Here is a 23722-nt window from a genome sequence, read left to right on the forward strand (position 1 = left end):
GAGAACAGCCCAGGGGACACCCAGGATTGCCAAGCTCCTAAAATCACATGTTACAAGAGGCGCTGAACAGTGACATGGGTACATTACCACGTGCTTAACTTCAGGGAGAACTTGCAGAGATTCGAATTCTTTAACTTTTGCAGGATCCACATCTTCCTCCAGTTCCCATGTACTTTCTTCGTAAGGCAGTGAGCACCACTTCACCAGGTAATGCGTCACTTCCTAGTGCGAAATGGGAGAGACACTTACGTTCTTTCTACTACATTACAGGAATCAGTCCTACACTGACAGACCTATGAAAACCTCCCTACAACACAGCACGCGAATGCCATGAGAACAAGGACCACATGCTAACGAAACGTGCAAAATATCTTCGGCAAGCAGCAAAGACACTTTGTAAGAGTCGAAACAGCAAAATACCCACCTCTCCGGTTTCTGCATCCTTGGTGTGGGCCACCTCCAAGATGCGATCAACCTCCACGTAGTCTGGATTGAACAAGTCTTCGTCAGGCTAAGGCAAACAAAAAAGAAGAGCTAAGAAGTGTCCCCCATCCCTCCAACCCATCATCCAGTGTTTTAAGTGACCCTCCCCTCCGGCCCCTATTGGGCAGGAAACACAGAATGAAAAGGTTTGCTTGAAAATAAAAGTCACCTCACTGACATTTCTTTACTGTCCCCAAATCCTCCTCTTCAAGACTGAATTTAAAGAAACGACCCCACCTTACAGGTTGCCCCACCAGGGTGAGATTTTCCTGTCGGTCATTACAGTACTGAGCAAAAATCAGCACAAGGAGGATTTCCAGAGATATCCCTCGGAAATCCAGAATTACAGTTTGTTTTTCTTCTTAATACCAATAATAATAACAGTTAATACTGGAAGGAGGCATGGAAGGAGCTTCAGGGGTACTGATAATGTTTTATTTCCTGATCTAGGTGCTGGTTACACAGGAGTGTTTATTTTGCAAAAATTCACTGAGCTGTACCCATAGGACTGCTTACTGTTAAACACGCTACGCTTCAAAAAAAAAAAGCGTACTTACAAAATAATAAGATTTAGAAATATTTAATGTGTGTCCAGTGCTTTCATTTTAGCCTATAAGCTACTTTATGGAGTAGCAGGTGTCGTAATTATCTTTACAGATGAGAAAACTGACTCAGAGAAGTTAAATAAGTACCGTGACCAAGGTTGCAAAGCCACGTGAGTCAGAACATTTACCCGGGTCTTTCTTGCCCAGAAGCCCTCCTCCTGAAGTGCAGGAATGTTCTTATTACCCCTTAAGCTAGAAGGCACTTTAGGAGCTGTCTAGTTTCATCTTCCAATCAACGCAGGAACACTTTTTTTTTACAGCATCCCTGCAAATCCACCCTCGGATTCAATTATCCCCGTGTTCAGGAATCTATTGCCCTCTGAGACCTGACCCACTGCCAAGACAGCTTTACTTCTGCCTGTTCAGTAGCAGCATCATGATCTTTATCATTATTACTATTAAATTACAGCCTAATTTTCCTCCTGTAACTGACTCATTGGTGTGAACTGCTTCCTCTAGAGCAGCAGTAACCAAGTTGATTCGTCCCTATCGGAACACCTCCCTAACCCCAGGTGTTCAATGTCCTTCAGATGCCACATTTCTAGATCCCTTGGTGATGCAGAGCTAACCTTTGTGGAATAGTGACTATGGGTCGGGCACCATGCTTAGCACTTCTATCAACACTGTGTCATTTAATCCTCCCAGGTAGTCTGTGAGGGTGATACTATTAGTACTGATTTACATAAACGGAGGGTACTGAGTCTGAAGGAGCTACTGCAATTTGCCCAAGGCAAACTGCTATCAGGTCATTTTCCCCACTCCAAAGTTGTAAAGATCTTTAAAATACCAATGTGTGACATTACATTTACTTATTGCCATTTTCATTATTTCATCCATCCTCACCTGTCCAGGTAAACCTGAACTTTGATTCTGTCATTTATTCTCCCAGCACTGGGTCTGGTGTTGAGGAGTCAGGGTCTCATACGCCTCCAGCCCTGTGGGGCGTGGGAACTCACAGCATTTCCAACCCCACTGTCCTTCACACGTGCCCCTGGCTACCTCATAAAGCGGCTGGAAATAATGGGTATGAAGAAGCTCTATTCAAAACTAGGTTATTATTTATTTCATAAGAATATCATTTACGCAAGTTATTAACAAAAATGTTGGCGAGGTCAAGACTGAAGGTAGCGTTACAGCAACTACTCTCCACTCTCACTCCTCGTTCCTTTCACGACGGCCTCCAATCTCCTCAAAAGCCTTTCCTTCCCCAAGGGTATGAATTCCCATTACAGTATTTCTACACATCCTAACACAATTTTCTATTCCCAACCAAGGGGGAAAAAATCATTCCCTTGGGAATAAATCAGAAACCAGATTCATGGGGCTTTGTAAGCTACATTAAGTAGTTTGGACTTTATTCCAAGACAACAGGAAGTGCTGAAGGGTCTGGAGCAGGAGTGGCATAGAAAACCCTCCTCCCTTACCTGGGCACAAACACGTGGTGACTGAGCGCTGACCCTGCGCCTAGTACCACAGATAGGAAGTACCACGAGGAAGGCGTGGCCCTGTCTGTCTCGCAGGGCTCAAAATGGAAGACACAGACACGTAAACAAGTCACTACACTGCAAATGCTCGCTAAAATAGAGGCGTGAATAAGAAGTTCCAGGAACCGAGGGAGAGTATCCAACAGGGCTTCAGGATGGTTTTTCCAATTCTAGTCCTTCCTTTCCGATTCTCTACAGAGGAACAATGCCATAAAACACCGTTCTCACAGGCTTTACAACAATCCTGGAGAGGCCTGGGGCCAAACGTTAAGGGTAAAGAAAAAGGACTCCATATTGGGACAAAAATAACACTTATTGACATTATCCTAAAATAGTTTTCCGTCATTTGCGGAAAAGGAGTACAGCATGAACAATGAATTGGTAAGAATGTGCAGCAATCTGCTAAAATTTGACGGCATCTCAGTGCACTCTTAAGGTCTAGTATTTGTGACTACATTTAAAAAAATAATTGTTTTCTTCATAAGTTATCTGTATAAAATCTGTTAAAGAAAATAGAAATCACCACAATCCCATCAAATGGAGGAAATTACGTCATCATTTTCACATACACTCAGACATTTTCTATGCATTATTATGGTGATTCTTCTCTCTTGTACCCCCCAAAAATGGAACTGTCTCAATAAGAGCTTGACATTTTCAACTAACAACAGTTAACATCACTAAGCCTCTTCCTATGACGTTAATAATTGTCCTCCAATATCATTTTTACTAGCTGCACAGTACTGCGTTCTGTGGGATGTATCATAATTTAACAAGTGTCTATTAACTAACATTTTGTTTGTTTTCAATTTTTCACCAATACAAACAACTGTTTATCATAGCTAAGTCTTTGCACAAAGACTTGATAGCTTCCTTAAAATAAATGGTGGGAACGGAACTGCTGGGACAAAGGCTAGGCAAATATTGAGACATGTGATGTCTGTTGTCATCCTGCGTTCCTGATAGGTCATCCTAAGTTATGCTCCCAACCAGTGACGACGACAGCGTCTCTTCCCTACACCTTCACCAGCAGTGGAAAATACTTATGTTTAAAACCTTCAAATATTTGATAAGTGAAAACTAGAAGATTCCCATTTTAATTTGCATTTCTTTGACTGCTAGTGAAACTGACTACATTTTTGTATGGTTGATAAGTAATTTTCCCCTCTTTTCTGAATTCCCCATTAATTTGTCCATTTTTTTCTATTTGGGATTTTGTATTTTTCTTTTTGAACTATAATAGCATTTCTTATCATTAAAGCTATTTGTCATGTGTATATGTATGTGTGTCATGCATGTGTGTATACAAATATAAATAAGGTTTCCATACTGGAATAAGAAGAATATATGCCTTGTATGTATGTGTGCATGTACGTAATTAGGGAATACGTCTATGTACATTACGTACTTACTTAAAGATTTATTTGTGGTATTTTCTAACTTACAGGCACTACAGATGTTTTGATATCCAAATCCATCAATCCTTCCTCTTGCTGTAGGTACCATACTTAGAAATACCCAAGTTTATATATTTATTTACTTATTTTCTAACATTTTAGCTTTGTTTTTATTTTTTACACCCAAACTTTAAGTCTTCTTGGAATTGCCCTTTTGGGGAGGGGAGAGGAGGAAATGAAAGAACTGTGTGCACATTCCTTCTGTGTGTACATTCTGCCCTAGAACGTGACCTAGATGCACGTTCTCATGAGTTATCAGTTTTTAAGGTTTGATCCTTATTCCTTGGTGGATAATTTGTTTTCTTTGGCTTAAATCTGGACAAATCTTGTCACAAATCAGCAGGCACCTGAGCAATAGATCTACACAGGACTTAAACTTTAAGAAACTTAAACCCGGTATTTAATACTGCAAGAAAAGCAGTGATCAAATTAGTAAACATTGCTTCACCTCAGTAAAAATGTGCTTCATCTGGGCTTGTTTATTCCTAAATCGCTTGATCTTCTGTGCGATGCGAGGATCCTTTTCGAGTTCTTCCATTGTGGCCCATTTACAGTGTAAGTAGGAACTATCCAAAGACACACAAATTGTGAGACAAGCATAGAACCAGCAAACCATCAAGCATTAAAGTGTTTCAATAACCAGGTGACCGTCTAACACAGCAGCAGTGGAGTGACCTCCTGTGGAACTGCTGTAGACTGGGCTTAGAAGGGCCTTGCCCTTCAGGACAAAAACAGAATACAAAACAATGCAGCAATTCCAAGCAATTCTGTGGCTTCTAGAGAAACTGGCTCAGAGCAGAGGGAGGGCAGGTGTAGGCAGGCCATCGTTAATGCACATTAGTGAAAGTGGGCACACAGCAGAGAAAGAAAGAAAAACCCAAGTGGGTAGAAAAGTATAGGCTATAGGACCGTGGTTCTCCACTCTGGGTGCAAATGGGAACTGCAGAGGGAGTTTTTAAAACACACCAATCCTGGGCTTCCCTGGTGGCGCAGTGGTTGAGAGTCTGCCTGCTGATGCAGGGGACACGGGTTCGTGCCCCGGTCCGGGACGATCCCACATGCCGCGGAGCGGCTGGGCCCGTGAGCCGTGGTCGCTGAGCCTGCGCGTCTGGAGCCTGTGCTCCGCAACGGGAGAGGCCACAGCAGTGAGAGGCCCGCGTACCACACAAAAAAATATATTATTAAAACACACCAATCCTTGAGAACTACTCCCAGAGTATGAGCCAATGGGTCTCGAGTGCAGCAAGGACTTCAGTAGTTTTAAAAAGCTCTCCAGGTGATTCTATACACAGCCAAAGTAAAGCACTGCCGACTAAGGTGAACTTGAGCCAGTCAAGGTCTGTGGGTCATGCCTTAGGGGCCGTTCTTGGAATATATAAAAGATAATGGTGTGATGAAAGAAGAAAGTTCTATTCATTTAAAATACACATACAAATAATACATTAAATAGACGTACAAATTCCTGTACTTGACGTAGAACAGTTCCAAGTCGAATGGGGGTTCTCCCGGGTGAACCTGTAACCAAAAGCAAGCAGTTATCAGCCCAGATCCCCATGGATCACCCTTATGTGTCAAACGAAAAAGGTAAATCAATACTTCTTCCTGGTTTTAGAACATATTTCTCAAGGACATTTTCATTTTCCCAGGTCTTTTTCTGACAGGTCTGGAGCAGGCTTTCTAAAGGCTGAACACACAGTAAGCTATAAGGTTAGAAAAAACCAAAAATGATCCTCCTGGTGTCATTCTTAGGTCCAGGCTGGGAGAGCATTCAGCTGATAAAGCCAAACTGGCCCAGGGCTCTGAGAGCTGCTGCAGAAGTGAGAACATGCATTTCCGGCGTCCTCCCAACCGTCCCCCACAAACTCCAGTGATGTTCACTCTCAAAGTAAGGAAGTGTACTTTCATAAACACTTGAGGTAAAGATGAAACTATGCCTTCACTGGCACCGGCATACTCTTTCACGCCAGAAATTTTCTCTAGAGGTTCTCTACACAGCCCTGAGATGTTGAAAGGAAAAGATGTTTTCATTGGGAGTCTTTTCCCATCTCTTCTTCTTGGCCCTCTGATGACTTTCAGTGGGCTATGGCAACTAAAGGATCAATACCTTTTGCTAGGATCATAAGGAAAAAAAACATCGGTTTGGGCCATACTCAAATATTTCAGAATTTTATGTCTTAAAATCTTTCATGGAGGTGAAAATAAGTGTCAACTAGCCAAACAGTGCTCTTGCCTAGCTCTCAGTCCAGCCAAGAATGACCACTCCAGAAACATCTCTCCACAGAGGGTGTAAACTGCGCTAGTGATATACAAGCCAGAAACATCAGCCACGAACCTCCTGGACAGTCTTAGATGCCAGGATCTTCTCAATGATGTTTGCGTCATCTTCTGGAGGCTCCTGGAGATGGAGGTTAAAGAGAGACACAATTACGGCACCACAGGAGCCATGAAATAATTCTAGAAGAAATACTGTAATAGGCACTACTTTCTCCAAAAGTTCACCTTTGAGTACTGAGGTCTCCCTCCTATCAGCCCACAGAGTGATCAAAAGATCACACACATTCTAACCTCTGGGCATAACACCCTATCACCTTCCCCTCCCAAGTGAGCAGGGAAGTTATTCTGCTTCTTGATTTGCTTCAGATTCTCCATTTCAGATCTGCCTTTAGCATCATTAAAATTGACCCTAAGACTTCCCTTCTCTGCCAAAACTGCTTACATGTTGCTGCATAAATTTTCAGAAAGGCCTAACACAGAAGAGTCTGGGGGCTTTAGAATCAGAGGGTCCCAATTCTGACACAGTCCAGCTATTGACTTTGGGCTAGTCAATTAACACCTTTTAGTTCCAAGTCTATTAAAACAGGAGTTAAAAACACATATCTCACTGGGTTACTGGGAGGATAAAACGGCATGTGAAAACATTTTTTGGACAGTAAGCGCTATGCAAATGCAAAGTATAATTATTCTTTACTAAATTGTACCATCTTTCCCCTCTGTACCTGGAAATGGCTTTCTGTTTCACTGATCATCCATTGACTACAAATCCCAACTGGAAACAAATTAATTCCTTCCTTTCTGCCCTAGATACACATCAACATTTCCTAATCGCCATGAAATCTCTTTCTACAGAGTATTTGACTTAAAAAAAAATCTGCACTTAAAAGATGCACTGGATCTACAAATATTTCTTTAAAATTTTATTTTGTTTTAACTTTATATAAAGGGTGTCATGGTGGATGCAATCTTCTTTAACTTAATGATATTGCCAATATTCATCCATGTTGTTCATGTTGCTTTAGCCATTCAATTTTAATGCTGTATAATATTCTGTTGTAGTAATAAACCAGAGTCTATTTGTCTTCTTCCTTTGATGGACATAAAAAAAAAAAAAAAAAAAAAAAGGATGCATTGGGTCACAACTCTCCTGTTAAATGTTCTTCCTCGGACTTTATTTGAGCAGTTTTATTTCCATCGTTTCATATGCACTACGTAACCTTACCAGATCCAGTATTTATCACAATATGAGATTTAGAACAGTATATGAAAAGAACATTCATCACAACAACCCTAACTCTCAAAATAACTATTTGGGTTCCTTATCAGAACTTTCCAAAAGGATGGTTTATGCTGCATCTCACTGCCCATTCTAGGGCTCAACTGTCCCAAAGTCATACCATTACAGGAAACATATTTTCTAAGAACTTAAATGAAGCTTCTCCCAGAAAGGTGACGGTAAAAAAAGATGAGTAGGGCGGATGGCAGAAAAGAAGTATGGGAATCAGCAGGCACTGACAGATGCTCCCAAAGGCTACAAATATTTATTACGTCCCCCTGGACACATGGCATTGTGAAGTTAATCCAAAATGACAAGTCTTTTCCCACTGCTCAACCAGAAGACAAGTGAACTGGGCCTACCATACAATAGAAGGATGGGGCGGGATACAGGCTAAGCTTTTGTTTTCCTGTCAGTACGTTTCTTCTGCTTGATTCTTCTGCACAGGTAAGAAAAGGAGGGGGAGGCAGTTTACTGTGGATTGCCCGTCTTCTCCCACCACAATATAAGCCTTGTGAGGGCAGGGATCTTTATTTCTTTTACTCACAAATGTAGCTAGATACCTTGAAAAAGCCAGGCAACAGTGGGTGACCAGTGAATACTGGTTGAATGCTAAACAACAGGGAAGAGGAAAAGAGACACAGATGGAAATACACAAGGAAAGATAAAGCATTATTCTTAATCTACATCATGTGATTAAAAAGTCTCCCCCTTCTCCATATACCTGGACTTATCTTCTACTGTACAGACGGGTAACAGCAAAGGGCCCAAGCTAGATGTACTTTCCTGAGCAGTAAAATCACTACCCCAACCTTGCAGCCAAACAGAGCTCTGACTATGACAGGTGGACGGCGAACAAAGGAACAGGGGCTGTGTTACAAGAAACTAGATTAATGAACCAACTTCCTTCCTAACTTCCTACTTCGTTTCCTTCCTAAATTTCTCCCACGTTATTTATTGAGTGCCTTTTGTGTTTATGCACTGGTCTTATAGAAATAAATGAGCTACAGTCCTCATCATCAAGGAACTGCCAGACATGCTAACATAATGCTTTAAGTGAGGTATGGCATACATACAGCATGCAGAGATCTCAAGTGTACAGTTGTTGAAGTTTAAGTCCCACCAAGATCAAGTTATATAACATTTCCAACATCCTGGAAGACCCTCTTGCCCCTACTGGAAGTAACCACTATTCAGACTTCTACCACCATTGATTAGTTCTGCCTATTATTAAGTTTCATGTAAATGGAATCATACTGTGTGTGGTCCATTCTCCTGTATTACTGTGTAGTATTTTATCGTATAAATACACCACCATTTATTTATCCATTCTATTGCTGAGGAATATTTGGGTTGCTTTCAATGTTCACATAAATGCACTCATTTACCTTGGATATAACACAGGAGTGGAATTGCTAGGTTATGAGGTTGGTTATATGTTTAGCTTTTTTTTGTCTTTTTAAAAAAAAAAAATTTATTTATTTATTTTTGGCTGCGCTGGGTCTTCCTTGCTGCGCATGGGCTTTCTCTAGTTGCTGTGAGCGGGGACTACTCTTTGTTGTGGCGCGTGGGCTTCTCATTGAGGTGGCTTCTCTTGCTGCGGAGCGCAGGCTCTAGGCATGCGGGCTCAGTAGTTGTGGCTCGCGGGCTCTAGAGCGCAGGCTCAGTAGTTGTGGTGCATGGACTTAGTTGCTCCAAGGCATGTGGGATCTTCCCGGATCAGGGCTCAAACCCGTGTCCCCTGCATTGGCAGGTGGATTCTTAACCACTGCGCCACCAGGGAAGCCCGTGTTTAGTTTTAATGGATATTGTCAGAACTCTTCCCAAAGTGGCTGTAACAATTTTTACATCCAACAGCAGTGTATGGGAGTTGCAACGGACTTGATACTGTCAGTCTTGAAAATTTTAGCCATTCCCAGTGGATGTGCATTACCATCTCTTTGATTCACATTTCCCTGATAACTAAGGATGCTGAGCATCTTTTCATATGCTTACTGGCCATATGGATATCCTCACTGTGAAGCTCCTGTTCAAGTCATTTGCCTATTTTAAAAATTGTCCTTTTTTCTGATTGGCAAGAGTTCTTTATATTTGTGAGAGTTTAATATATATCTTTATTTCTCAATAAGAGTCCTCTGTCACAACCCATACAAACATTTTCTACCAATCTATGGTTTGCATTTTCAACCTGTAAATGTATCTTCTGATGAACAGAAGTTCTATATATTCCACCTTATCAATCTTTTCCCTTATGTATTTTTGTGTTCTGTTTAAGGAATCTTTGCTGCCACCAATGTCATTCACTAAGCCATATATGTGGTTGTAAATCTTCTTGTAGCCACATTAAAAAACAGATGAACTTGACTTTAACAATATTTTATTTAAACTAATATACCGCAAATATTATCATTTCAATATGTAATCAATGTAAAATTATTAATGGAATAGTTTACATTATTTTTCTCACACTAACTCTTTAAAAATCTACTGTGCATTTCATACTTACAGCACATCTCAATTCAGACTAGGTATATTTCAAGTGCTTAATAGCCACACACAGCTAAGTACAAGCCATGCTGGGCAGTACATACCACTCTATTTTGTTCCATTGGTCTATTTGTTCTTATGGCAACACTACCCTGTCTTCATTGTGGCTTGATTACAAAGTCTGGATTATGGTAAGTATTCCAATTTCTTGGAAAAGTTCTTCCTTTTCAAGACTGCCTTGGCTAATCTAGGTCTTTTGTACTTCCATCACCAATTTCTATCAGAAAAACACCCTGCTTAGATTTTGACTGGGACTGAACTATACAGACATCTTCACAATATTGAATATATGTATGTCATATATTGCTCTATTTATTTAGGTCTTATTTAATTTCTTTCAGCAATGTTTTTCATATAGAAGGCTTGTATCCACTGAGAGTTATTACAGGGTATCTAATACCTTTATACTAAATGGTATTTTACAATTTTCCTTTCCTGATTTGATGTTGCTTGTTTATATAAATAGTTTTGTTTTGTTTTTTTTACTATATTGTAAATGGTGCCAATACGTTTACTCGACACAATGTTACCACAAACCTTCAATTTGTTAAAAAAAAAGTGCAATATCTGTGAAATGCAATAAAGCAAACAGCAATAAAATGAGGCATGCCTGTATTTTTTCTTTCATTAATTAATTAAGTAATTTTTGGCTGCGTTGGGTCTTCGTTGCTGCACGTGGGCTTTCTCTCTAGTTGCGGCGAGCGGGGGCTACTCTTCATTGCAGTGCACGGGCTTCTCATTGAGGTGGCTTCTCTTTGTTGTGGAGCTCAGGCTCTAGGTGAATGGGCTTCAGTAGTTGTGGCACGCAGGCTCAGTAGTTGTGGCACACAGGCTTAGTTGCTCCAAGGCATGGGGGATCTTCCCAGACCAGGGCTCAAACCTGTGACCCCTGCATTGGCAGGCGGATTCTTAACCACTGTGCCACCAGGGAAGTCCTGTATTTTTTCTTTTTCCTTAATTCAGTAGCCAGGACCTCCAGTGTATTTCTGAATATAAATGAGAAAAATAGAATCTTTTTCTTACTCCCAAATTCAGAGGGAAAGTATTCAATACTGCACCATTTAATATAATATTAGCTGTCAGTTTTTATCTACTGACTTTTAAGATGTTCTTTCAGTATTTGGTTTTCTACAGTTTAAGATATGCTTAGTATGGTTCTCTTTTTTACATTTTTCCTGCTTGGGGGTTACCTGACATTGAATGTACTGGCGGATATATTCATCAGTTTATGGGAATTTCTCGCCATTCATTTTATCTTCAAACACTCCTCTGATTCACTCTTTCCTCCATGTCTAGGACTCTAATCAGATATGTATGTGGTAGTCCTTTTCACTGCACCCCAATTGTCTCTTTATCCGTTTATGCTTTGCTCTGTTCTTTCCATTCTTTTTTCTGTGTGTCAGTTTAGAAACTTTCTGTTGATCTGTCTTCAAAGTCACCAATCTTATCTTCTACTGTATCTAATCTGCTTTTAAACTCATCCACTGTGTTCTGAATTTTATAAACTGAAAATTTCAGTTTTACAGTGTTGATCTGATTCTCTTTATAGATTCAATTCTCTGTTGGAATTCTTTACTTTAGAACTTATTTTGTCCATCTTTTCCTCTAATTTCTTTAACATATTAATCATGGTTATTTAAAAGTTCTTTTCTGCCAACTCTGTTATCTGGATCATCTGGGGTCTGCTTCTATTAACATATTTATTTTCTTGATTTTCAGTCAATTTCCCAGCCTTTTCGAATGCCTAATAATTTTTTACTGTATGATGAGTACTGTGAATAGTGTGAATAAAAGAATCTTAGCAGCTCCAAACAATATCTTCTACTACAAGTGTTTCCTATTTTCTCTTATACAAACAGGGAGAAGAAGTGGGTCCCATTGGTCCAATCAGGGACTGTTGGGTCAGGACTGGGTTACTGTTAAGATTCAGTCCATCTCTTGTTTTACCTGTTCCTTGAGTATGAATGTCCAAGGTCATTGACTGTAAGTCCAGCAGGTCTTTTTGCTCCTGAGCCCTGAAGTTTCCAATTCCAAGCAGGTTAAAAATCTCTCCTAAAGGAGAGTCAGTTTTTTGGCAGTAGACCCATCCTTTTTTAGTGAGGTTTTATCTCCTAAAAGTAACGTGAGACTGTGAGATTTCAATCTGCCTTCTGGCTGAGCCACTAACTTCTCGGGCTACCCCAGAATTCATCAAATGTCTCCAGGCGAAAGCTCCCTGTTTTGGGAATTCCTTTAGTTTCCAATCATTTCACCAGCCCTGCATAATCAATCACCAGCAGGGTCAGATGGTTTCTCTTCAACCCAGAATAGTCTCTGTTTGGGCCCAGCCTGATCCTCAGCCCCTGCCCAGAATTGCAGAGTGCCTCCAGAGGAGAAACAGTCAGCAACTGTCAGCTCATCTAGGAATAGCTCTTCTCTGTCTGGAATTTTAGTTCATCTGATTCTTCTTGCTTCCACAGCTATCTGATGTCTTTAAAAATATGTCCTTTGCAATTTATCTTTTTTCCCCCCTTGCAGCAAGTGTTGGCCTGCCATGCCCTACTATACACCCTTATCTGAGAATAGAATCCTCCAACACTAACTCTTATTTTTGGAGTTCCCTAGGGCCTAGTTTTTGGGCTTTCTTTTCTTTTTTATCTATACTCATTCTCTTGGTGATCTCATCTGGTCTCATGGTTTTAAATACTGGCTACGTTGTGTTGGCTGCCATATTTATTTATCCTCTCCTATGATTACAGACTCTTGTATCTAATTGTTACCTGTCATCTCCACTTGAATATCTCAGAGATATTTCACACCCAAGGTGTCCACAAACTAAACTCCTAGTCTCTTAGCCAACCCCCCACCCCCACCCCTTCTACCTACAGTTTTCCCCAGCTGAGTTAAGAGAACTCTATCCCTCTGGATGTTCAAACCAAAAATCCTGCTGTAATCCTGACTCTGTTCTTTCCTCTCCACACACCCTATCTCATCAGCCAAGAAATCCTGTTGAGTTTACCTTCGAAGTACACCAGGAATCCAGCCGTTTCTCACCCCCTCCTCTGCTTCTACCCTGTTCTAAACCACCTTCATCTCTTACCCAGATTATTCCCAACTGCCTCCTAAGTAGTCTCCCTGTGTCCACTCCTGTCCCACTGATCCATTCTCAACACGACGTTCAGAATGGCCCTTTTTATTAAGTCACTCTTTTGCTTAAACTGCTTAAAATGTTTTTCTTTTAATCTGGAGTAAAACCAAAAGTCTCCCAAAGGTCTACAGAAGCCCACAGGATGTGTACCCAGCCTCTCATCTCCTCTGTCACCTTTCAGGTCTCCTTGTCCGTCCCTCACACACACCAGGCATGTTTCCACCTCCGGGACTCTGCTATTCCCTCTGCCTGAAACAGCCTTCTCCCTACACGACTCCCTCACCCCTTTACTTCCTTCACTTCTTGGATCAGATATTACCGTTGTGAGGCCAACACTGACCACCCTACTTAAAACTGCAGGCTTCATTGCTGAATTCCGTATCACGCCTATTCTGATTTTTTTTTTCCCATACCACTTACCACCATTGACATACTACACAATTTTATTATTTTCAGATTGATTATCAGCCTCTCCTTAGTTATTTCTACCCTTTGGAGGTTCTGGGCTTAGCCCTTTGGCTTTCCATCCCACGTAGGTTCAAAATCTGGCAAATATCTGGAGGAGGAGATGGGTTGTGTGTATGCTGCAGGCCTCCTCTCCATTTGCTGTAGGCTCCCTCCACGAGGGCAGGGATTTCTGTCTCTTTTGTTCCTTGATGTTATCTCCAGCACTTAGAACAGTCCTTGGCGCTCAATAGTGGTAGGTGCTCAATAAATATTTTTGAATAAATAATGTTAAGAGATTTTGCAATATAACATGGGAATAGTAGTATAAAGCAAGTGCTATGGGAACACAGAGCCAGAGTACCTGGACAAATGAGGAGAGGCTTTGGAAATGAGTTGGCTGTCTATTAGCATTAAACTTTGATAATTGCTGAGCACCTTTCCTACCTACTCCCAGTTCTGTATAACCCAGACTAGCAAGCAAGCATTCATACGTGTACACCCATGCTAAAAGAACAACTGTCTCTCCTCACCAGCAGGTTGCTTCAAATAGGCTCTTACTCTTACCTACCATGAGGAGCAGAAAAAGATGGTTTCCGATGATAGGATTTTGATTGCTCTCAGAGTTTTTAACTAGGACCAAATCCAAGGAAATGTTAACATGTGGATGAAGAAAGCACAGGACTTTACTCTGAGGATTAAAAGGATGGTGGGTTTAAAGCATTCTTCATTATAGAAAATTTTCAAGTAAAAATTAAGTATTTGAAATAAAATTTCAATTTATTTTTTTGGCACTAGTTAAAGAATAGGGGGAAACACACTAGTATTAAAAAAAAACATCAATGGTTATCATCAAAATACTGACGGCAGGTTTTTATCCTATCCTAATAAAAGAGAAAAAAGAGAGTAGCGTTTCCAAAATACACATCAAAGTAGGAAGAAAACTGGAAAATCAGGATTTTTTTTTTTCCCTAAACAGAGATTGTGCATAAGCATGACCATGTGTGTATAAACACTCAGTGTATACAGATACACACAGATATAAACCAAATCTGCTTGCCAAACATACTTCCATGACAGCCATCTGTTCTCAACTGCTTGGAGTTTTCTCAAATTATCCTTCAAAGGAGACCATTTTAGTTCATTCACTTTCATGTCAGAACCTCATGAAATTAAAAATTTATTTTCTTAGGGAAAATTTCAAAAATTTTCAACCCACATACCCCCGACCCTCAACCAACCACCTGATTCACTTCTATTCAGCGAGCCATAAGGAAAGGCTCTAGCAAGAAGAAGCAACTCCAAAACACAAGCATTTACCAAGTGCCATGGAAGGTCCAAAGTAGCATCCAACAAGGTGCCCAGTCTCAGGGGCTTACACTCAGTGAAAGCAAGATAAAACATATTTTTCTTAGAAATGTACCAGTGGTAAATTCTAATCAGTGTGACAGTAACTCTAAGTCCAGCAGCAAGAGTGCAGAAAGCAAGAATAGCTTGGATTTCACAGAACAGTAATGTTTTAGTTGGGCCCTAAAGAATGGTGGCTCATAAGAGGACTGCAAACAGGAAGGAAACTCGAAATGCACCCAAAGGATGAAAGCACCAGGATATGGGAAGCAGGATGCAGACTTGGAACACTAAGGAACCAGTCTTAGTAGAAAAAAGCATTACACAGAATGAGGAGTGGGGATAAATGAGGGTAGACAGGTAGTATGCAGCCACATTCCTTAAAAAATCAGGCCAGAGTTTTGATCTACAACAGGAGTTAAGAGGTAACCACCTTAGATTCTTGAGTGGGACACTGAAAAAAGCCAAAAACTTCTCTGGTATTATGGGAAAATGAGTCTAGTAATGGATTGGGAAGGACAGGGACCTGGGGCAGGGAACGACAAAAGTGCAAACTGTGGTCATTTGAACACTGGCCTCAGCACAATGGGTGGCAGCAGAAGCCAAGAGGAAACAAAGACAGGAGACAATCTGAGGAAAGACGCGGGGTGGGGAACAGTGGTGTGGCCAGCTGAGAAATGGGAAGAATGAAAACGATCCTCTCGGGCCGAGTGCATAGGAGCCTAAGCCGTGAATCACGCGGGCTGGTACAGAGCTAGAGCCATACAGAGCTAGAGCCATGCCAGCCAAAAGCCGCTCTGCCAAGGGGCCTGCCCACGGCTGTCGGTGACAGAGTGAGACGTGGATGAACACCAGTGGGGAAACTATGCCAGTATGAAGAACTGGAGAAAACAAGAGCCCGAGAAAAAAGAAAAACACTTCACTCTTGTCTTTCTAATCCAGGAGTTAAGAATCACACCTGTTTCTGTAATAAGTTTTAAGCATATTTATTCATTATTCACATATTAAATAAATACATGACAAGTACAACTGAATGCAAGTCTTTATGTTAGTTACTACCCAACATAAAGTACTAGCTATGTTAGGTGAAAACTGTGATAAATTAAAAAGTGAGGCTTGTTTTGTAAAAGTTTACAATCTAATGGCGGGAACAATCAGGAGTGACATTCAGAACAGAATGGCAGAGGCACTGATGCATCAGAACAGTCACAGGCTGCGAACAAGTGGTGGGAGGATTCTGGGGGACATCAGGCTTAATATTATAAATACTCCACAAAACAGAAGAGGGAAAGTGTCATACTTTCATCTGAATAGTTCCTGGGGGTTAATGGAAATTTGACTTTATTGAAGCTCTTTCATGCCAGAGAGATACATAAAAAAAAAAAATTAAAAAAGAAAAGATTATAAGCCCTACCCTAACGTAGCTCATGGCTTAGATGAAGGAAACAAAAACTGGCAGGTGTTTAAAGGACAGTGATGAAGTTAAACATATTAGAGTTAGACAGAGGAAGGAAGGGCACTTATCCCCAGCTCAGGGGGGTGCAGGGAGCTTCCTGAGGGAGGCAACAACTGCGGTCAGCTCGCCAGGCATGGGAAAAGGCCAGACAAAGCAGAGGGTGCCGTCTGCAAAGCAGCAGGAGGCAGCACAGGGGAACACCAGGAGTGGATGCTTCATCCACATTCAAGTCCTTCTGTCTCAAAGGCAAAATCATACAAACCACACAAACTGTAGGAGGCAAAAACTGAGACAGCCTTGGAAAAATCTATACACTAAATGTACCACAACTGTGAAAGTCTGTCTCTGTTCCAGGCACTGACATCAGTTTGGCAAAGAATAGGAAGGCAAAGAGTCACAGTCAGGCTGGAAACATACTTCCAGCCCTAATCCCATATACCAGCCAGGGGACGGGCCTCTAGACTCCAAAGCAGGGCTGTGCTAATCTGCCAGTCCTGAGTTAGACTGGATCATGCGTAAAGATGTTTTCAGCAACTCACCACTAGGTAAGCACTGCTGAGGTTGCAATTTGGGGCTGGGACAGGGGCCAGCAGCCACAAAAGTGGGCTGAGCATGCTGATAAGACACTACAAAGAAAGCAAGGAGGTAGCAGTGGGGCCTTTTTGGTGCTGACTGCACACCCTTCTCTGCCCCAAGCTAAAGCCAGCAAGCAGGCAGACACCCTTTCAAAGGGCCTTGGGAGAAGGATGAAGGAAAAGCCTCATCTTCTCCCACTGATTTTCTGTGCCACTGGACACTTTGAGGATTGCTTGGAATCCTAGATGAGATCCCTGATTTTGGGGCTTTGTGTTGGCCTGGGAAATCTCTGTTCAGACCCCACCCCCCGCCAGGAAGCCCACTATGTAAAACAGGTGCAAGTGGAGGGCTCCACAGAGCACTGACCGTGCAATCCGCTCGACCCCACGCAGGCTGTCCAGTCTGCCCTGTGGCGTGGAAGCCAGAGCCACATAGCTGCCTTGCTAAATAAACATCAATGCCAAAACCTCGTATCGGGCCTCTTTCTTGTTTAAATTTAGTCACAATTTTTGAGGCGTAATTAATGCAAATTCAGATTCCAGCTTATGTTTCACCACTATAAACTTTCTCTTTGCTGTACCCTTAAGAGGACAGAAAGAGCCTTGTTAGGATATATATAAATTTCCTGAACTATTTCTGTCTGATCAGCTAATGCTGCGCTTCAGGCACCAGAGGAGAAGACAGAACAACAACTGAAATATGGTTAATGACTTGGGCTAAATGGCTACTAGGAGAAAATAAAATCCTTTAGAGTGTTTTAACTACCAAACCAACCATAAAATCTCCAAGGAAGGGAAACCCACTGTAAAACAATGTAATCCTATCACTTCACAGCAGTCTTGCAAGGGCTATTCTTAACTATGTGCTTGAAAAGTAGTATTATGTGAAAATGCATTACTCTGGAGGCAAGGTGGTTTACACAGATAAAGCATCATGAGCTCCAGTAGCCAGCCACACAGTGTCCAGGAGGAAGGACAGGTATCTGTGCTATTGCTGCACACGCAGAACATGAATCCTGCCAAGTCAGCAACAGCGACTCCATAACAAAAGACAGCCTGTGTCTCAGAACGTGCTGCCGGCAACGAGGCGCCTCCTACACGCACAGCCTGTTTCTTCTCTTGCTTCTGATTCCTCCTCCGTAAGCTCCTTGGCACAGACCTCCTCCTTCTCCACATTTACCCTCTGCCTTTCTAGCATCGGGGGTACCAGGTCCTAATGCTATCCTTTTCCTGCCTGATACTGCTGCCAGTGGAAATTCCTAAACTGCATATATGGGCATCCTGCTTCTCTGCTCGAACCCATCGATGCCTCCTGCCCCTCATTCAATCCACAGTACGAAGGAAGGCCAAATACTTTAGCTGACAGCCAAAGCCTGCATAACATGACTCTTCCTACCACTCCAGGCTCGTCTCCCACCACTCCTCAAATCAGACCCCACCACCTGGCCGAGCTCATCAAGCTGCCATACCACATCCTCTGGGACCATCAGGCTGTGAGGCTGTGGTCCACGTCAGAAACGCCTCCCCTAAAACCCTGACCTCCCTCTCCTGTCCACTTTTCCTTCTGTGTAGCCACTGTATCCAGCACAGACTTCTAAGACTGCACTTATCACAATATCAGCACAGCTATATGCCTCTTCTCCCAGATAAAACTCCCTGGAGGCAGGGACCATGCCTTGATACTCATCCTCGTATCCTAGGACCTGGCCCTGCAGTGGACTCTCAATACACATTTGTAATCCAACTCCCAACTGTAAATTACTAGTTCATGTGATTCCATTCATGGAACAGCTATTTACTCTGTATCAGACTTTTACATTCTCACGGAGAGATAAAGAAATAAAATGAAATCAGAAATCAGAACACAATTATAAGCTGTAGTAAGAGCTATGAAAGAAACAAACAGGAGTGAAATAAACATTAGGATGAGGGGCAGGGATCTACTTTAAATGAAAGAGTCATGTAAAGCATATGGTAAAGAGCATTCCAGGCAAAAGGGACCCTACAGGCAAAGGCCAGTAGGTGGGAAAGAATTGCTAATTCATGGCATTAAAAGAGGCAAGTCTTTTAGCTGGAGAGTAATGAGAGAGATGGCGAAAAGCCATGTATCTGAAAAATGAATCTGGTGAATTAGGGAGAGTGTGATGACAGAGGGGCCTGCTAGGCACAGTGAGGAGTCTAAACTTTATTCTAAGTGCAACAGAAAGCCACCTGAAGGATAGAACCAGCAGTTAAGGTGATCTAACTTACGCTTAAAAAAAGAGCCACAGTACAGCTCCATCAAGTAGTCAAAATGACTGTCCAGCCGAGGCCAGCAGCCCAATCTTAAGGCCGTACCTCCGCCTGCCAAGCCAGTGTAGAAGCTGAGAGGGCAGATGTCCGGCCGGCTCCAAGGACAGCGATGGTTTCCCCATCATCATCCACCACTTTGAAGTCCAGGTCCTCGTTGTATTTTCTGCGCTTCACCTGCCGTCCTGAGCGTCGTTTCTACAGGACAAACACACCCGCCAGAGAGACTATCTGTGAGTCAGAGGGAAAAGCTTGCACAAGGACACGCTCACCTACACTCACAGTTGAAGGAGACCTCTCTAACTTCGCAAAAAGAATCTTCCCTAAACATAACTCTTTTCAGGACTAAATTCACTCAAAATGGGACCCAGGTGAGGGAGGGGAGCTAAATCACCAGGATCCAGAGAGAAGAAGGTGTAGCCTCAGAATCCAAGGAAACGTGTTTTATGCATCATTGCTTCCCCCACCCCGCTTTCTGGAATCGGTTTCTATTCCAGTAAAATAGGGATGGGAAGTAACTTCATCATCTTTGAGGTCCCTTCCAGCATAGCTGGAAGCTCAGGGTTTATGACAGTGATTTAATAGTTTTTTTGGTTTTGATTTTTTTTTTTTTTGGCCGAATTCACCATACTTACCATGTACTTCTAAACAACTAAATAATACCAATTTTATTAGGACTTATTTTGAGAATCTCCTAACACCCTTTGAAATGCAAGCAGACATCTTAAGTGCGACAAAGTAAGATTCGCGACTCACCATGAAAGGACTCATCTATAATTAAGTAGCTTGTGACCTTTTAGAGAGAGAACATTCTACAACAAAGCAACCCAGTGGCTTTCCTCAAACAGAAAAACACATCATCTCTACATACACATCACATCCAAGCAGTAGGAACCCTTCTGGGAACCATTCACCAGCTAGCTTACTCTTAGATACTTAAACCTTACAAGACAAAACGAAAAGCCAGACCTCACCCCTCCCCTTACCATCTAAAAGATACCTCCTGGGGCTCTCTCTGTGTTCCCATCATTTCTTCACTGTGTCACCTCTATGACATTTAATTCTACATGAGGGATTCCACATAAAAAGCTCTCCCCCCAATCCCACGTACAAATCACCATCCTAGAAACACTGAACCCCCTGCCAACTCCCATCAACCTAATGTACTTGCTGCTCTGCCTGTCAGGACACTTAAGAGCCACTAACCCAAGTTTACAGGCAGTGAAAGGGGGTCTCTGATCTGACACTCCAGACACTACTACTTATTTACCACTACGACCTTAGGAGCTGACACCTTACTACAACAAAGATCACCTAGGAATCTACGAGGGTCCAGATGATTCTTAAGGAGCAGTAAGTTGGTCTTACCCTAAATGGCCCCCATGCAGTAGCACAGCCCAGATAAACTGCTGTGGATGTCAGAGGAAACAGCACTCTCAAATATTAGAACTCACGTCCAAGAGAGGCAGCCTCAACTCAGACAGAAAACTCCTACCAATGTCCTGGGCACACTTCGGCATGTTTTCAGAAATCTCACTTAGGTGGGCAACTCCTTGTTTCCATGTTTCCTTACCATCTGGGCAAAATGAATCCATCCCTGGCTTTTCCAGCATCTGGGATTATGAAAGTGTCCTTGTGTAGACTGGCCCAGCACGCTGAGCCCTGAATGTATTACCTACACAGCAAAACAGGCCCTCTGAGCCTTACCTAGTTTGGATCACAACTCCACTTTCCACATTCACTCTTACTGCAGCCTAATATCATGCTACTTTGCAAGAAGGAAGCAAACACCACTAAAAAACTGGGAGATTATTAGTATAAGGACCAGAATGCTAAAGAAAAACCTGTGGCCACCCACTAAAACACTGAAAGCCCAGCCCAGGTCTGTGTGCGAGAGATGCAGGCTGGAGACAGGGAGAGAGGACCAACAGGATCAGTGTCAGCAAGACGCTGCCCGGCAGCCAGAACGCCCACCAGGGCTTCCGGGCACAGCTGTACCTGGCTGTCTGCAGACTCAGTGGACTCCTCGGGACTCCGCAGGGATGGGTTCGGCAGGCCCTGATCCAGCTCTAAACTCTCCACTGTGGTTTCACTTTTCCTTTTTCCTTTCTTCTTTTTCTCCACTGGGGTTGGTCCTTGCTCCTTGCTACAAGGAGAAATTCAGAATTAAAACTGTTGGGCAGTTTTTAAAACTAAGATTTCTCGTGTGATTACAGTTATGATAGCACATCCTGGAATTCCTGGGCCAGGATAGGCTTTAATGGAAAATCTACAAGAGTTTCTTCCCAGAAATTTGCAGAAATATGGGAAGAAATATCTACACAGGTTGATGCAAAATTCACTTTTTTTATACCCCCTATCATGACTACTATAGATATGATTAATGTGATAAGAAATAAAATAATATGAATATCTCAAAAAAACCTCACTTTCAGTTCCACATAAATGTCTTCTCTAGGAAGTTTAATTGCTTCACAGATATTGAGAATCATCCACTTCCAATCTCCCTTTAAGTTACATGTGAAGAGACATCTCCCTAATCTGTCATCACCCTCTATTGAGAATGGTCTATGCATACGAACTTGGAGTACTAGGAGCTCAAAACTGAAGACAACACTGCCCACCCCCTGAGGAGGTTGTAATGACAGAATTCCTACAGACCACCTAGAGCTACAGCCCAATGCAGCAGATGGATGCTTCTTGAGAGGTGGAAATGGGCAAAGTCCATCCACCCTGAAAGGCCCTACTAAGATGACAACATCTCTAATAAGCCTTTTCGGGCCCTGCTGGCTGATAAAATCTCTTTTCTACACTCCCTAGCACCTCAACTGTGCTTTGCATAAGGTATTCAAACTTTAATCTTTCATCAAAGTTAGTCATTACACGTGACACCAGGCTCAGAACCATAGAGGACCTGGGATCCTCTGCAGTGGCTCGATCAACATTTGCTGAATGGATGAATATTTTACACTTCTCTGAGCTGTCCTATCAGACTCTAGGTTCCCAACGGACAGAGAGTACGCACTTGATTAAGTTTTGTATTCCTCACAGTGAGTAGTCTTATACCTAAAACATACTAAGTATTCAATATTTACTGGATAGATAAATGGATTCATCAATGGATAGATACGATTTCGTGTCATCGGGGAGATCTGGGAAAACACATTTGAGCAGAGATATACACAGAATTTTGACAGACAGAAAAACAGGAATAATAACAATTACAGCTAATTCGTATATAACACCTACTACACGCAGGCACCGTTCTCTAACCCTTTACACGGATTATCTCCTTTACTCTTCACAACAACCTTTTAACGCAGATAGTATTATCATCTTAATTTTATCAAGAGGCACAGTGAGTTAAGATTTCCAGGGTAACATGGCTAGTAAATGGTAGAGAAAGTATTTAAACCAGGCATGCTCGTAACCACCATGGCATTCTTGGGGAATGGAAGAGTGTTAAAGGCACATTTAGTAAAAGACAGCCTGTGTGGCTGGATGACAGGGCAAGTGAACAGAAGCACCAAGTGATGGAGCTGGAAAGAAACCAGGAGTACACGAGGATAGAGAGCTGAGACTCACTGTGTGAAAAGGGCATGATGGCAAGCCCGGGAAAAAGGGAATGAAGACCTAGGCGAGAAATGCTCAATGAAAACTCATCGGTGAAAAGGATTTGAAAGATCCAGCAGAAGTAGTACCAGTAAGTCTTGGCAGAATGTGGAGAATGAGGAAGAGCCACGATTACTGGTATTTCCCATCAGGTGAGTTACTGGAAAGTGTGGGGGAAGACAGGGACACCACCGGCCTTGTTCAGAGAAGGGAGATCCAATGGGATGAGCCCGTACCGGGATAGCACCCAGCGACAACGGAGAGCACCCATCACATGAGTGCAGACCCAGCCCACCCTCGATTCCCTAGGCTGAAGACTGGCTTCCCTACCAGCAAAGTTCTTTACGAAAATTTTTTTGAGGAAATGAAACTCAACGGATCCTGCCATTTTAGAGAACTGTACATTTTAACAAGAGACCTGTGCTCTCAAGCCAGGGGAAAAAGTACTTCTTATCAGTTTCAGGACAGGAGACTCAGATGAAACAGTTTAAAAAGATGCCAAATTTTCACAGGAATATTTATCTCATGTTACATGGCTTCTCACTAAGAAAATTACATAGCAATTTATATTCTACAAAGCACTTATGTGCTTCTGTCTCATTGAACTGTTACAACCACGGTTCCGTGAGGGAGCCAGGGCAGATGAGCTTCGTATTCCACATAAAGAAACAGGTTTAAAAGCAACAAAGGCCCCAAAGTTAGCAGTGGAGCAGAGGCCTGCGCTCAGCTCATGTGACTCAGCCTGT

General features: G+C 42.3%; 1 protein-coding gene across 4 annotated transcripts in view; it reads right to left on the reverse strand.

Annotated features, from left to right (window-relative positions):
- CHD6 (chromodomain helicase DNA binding protein 6) overlaps positions 1 to 23722 on the reverse strand; it is a 211541-nt gene that overhangs the window by 91732 nt on the left and 96087 nt on the right. For all 4 annotated transcript variants that reach the window (XR_016387920.1, XM_022592389.3, XM_089896896.1 and 1 more), the window contains 7 exons: positions 21363 to 21510; positions 19413 to 19562; positions 6362 to 6424; positions 5486 to 5544; positions 4478 to 4595; positions 425 to 511; positions 88 to 222 (listed from right to left, as the gene is read on the reverse strand). Coding sequence is in view for 3 of the 4 variants with exons in the window: in XM_022592389.3 (XP_022448097.2) it covers positions 88 to 222; positions 425 to 511; positions 4478 to 4595; positions 5486 to 5544; positions 6362 to 6424; positions 19413 to 19562; positions 21363 to 21510 (760 nt within the window). In the remaining variant the exon portion in view is untranslated. The remainder of the gene's footprint in view (positions 1 to 87; positions 223 to 424; positions 512 to 4477; positions 4596 to 5485; positions 5545 to 6361; positions 6425 to 19412; positions 19563 to 21362; positions 21511 to 23722) is intronic.

This window comes from Delphinapterus leucas, chromosome 15 (assembly GCF_059928025.1).
Source record: "Delphinapterus leucas isolate spDelLeu-1000000601 "Yukka" chromosome 15, BTC_Dleu_Yukka2, whole genome shotgun sequence".
Lineage (NCBI taxonomy): Eukaryota > Metazoa > Chordata > Mammalia > Artiodactyla > Monodontidae > Delphinapterus > Delphinapterus leucas.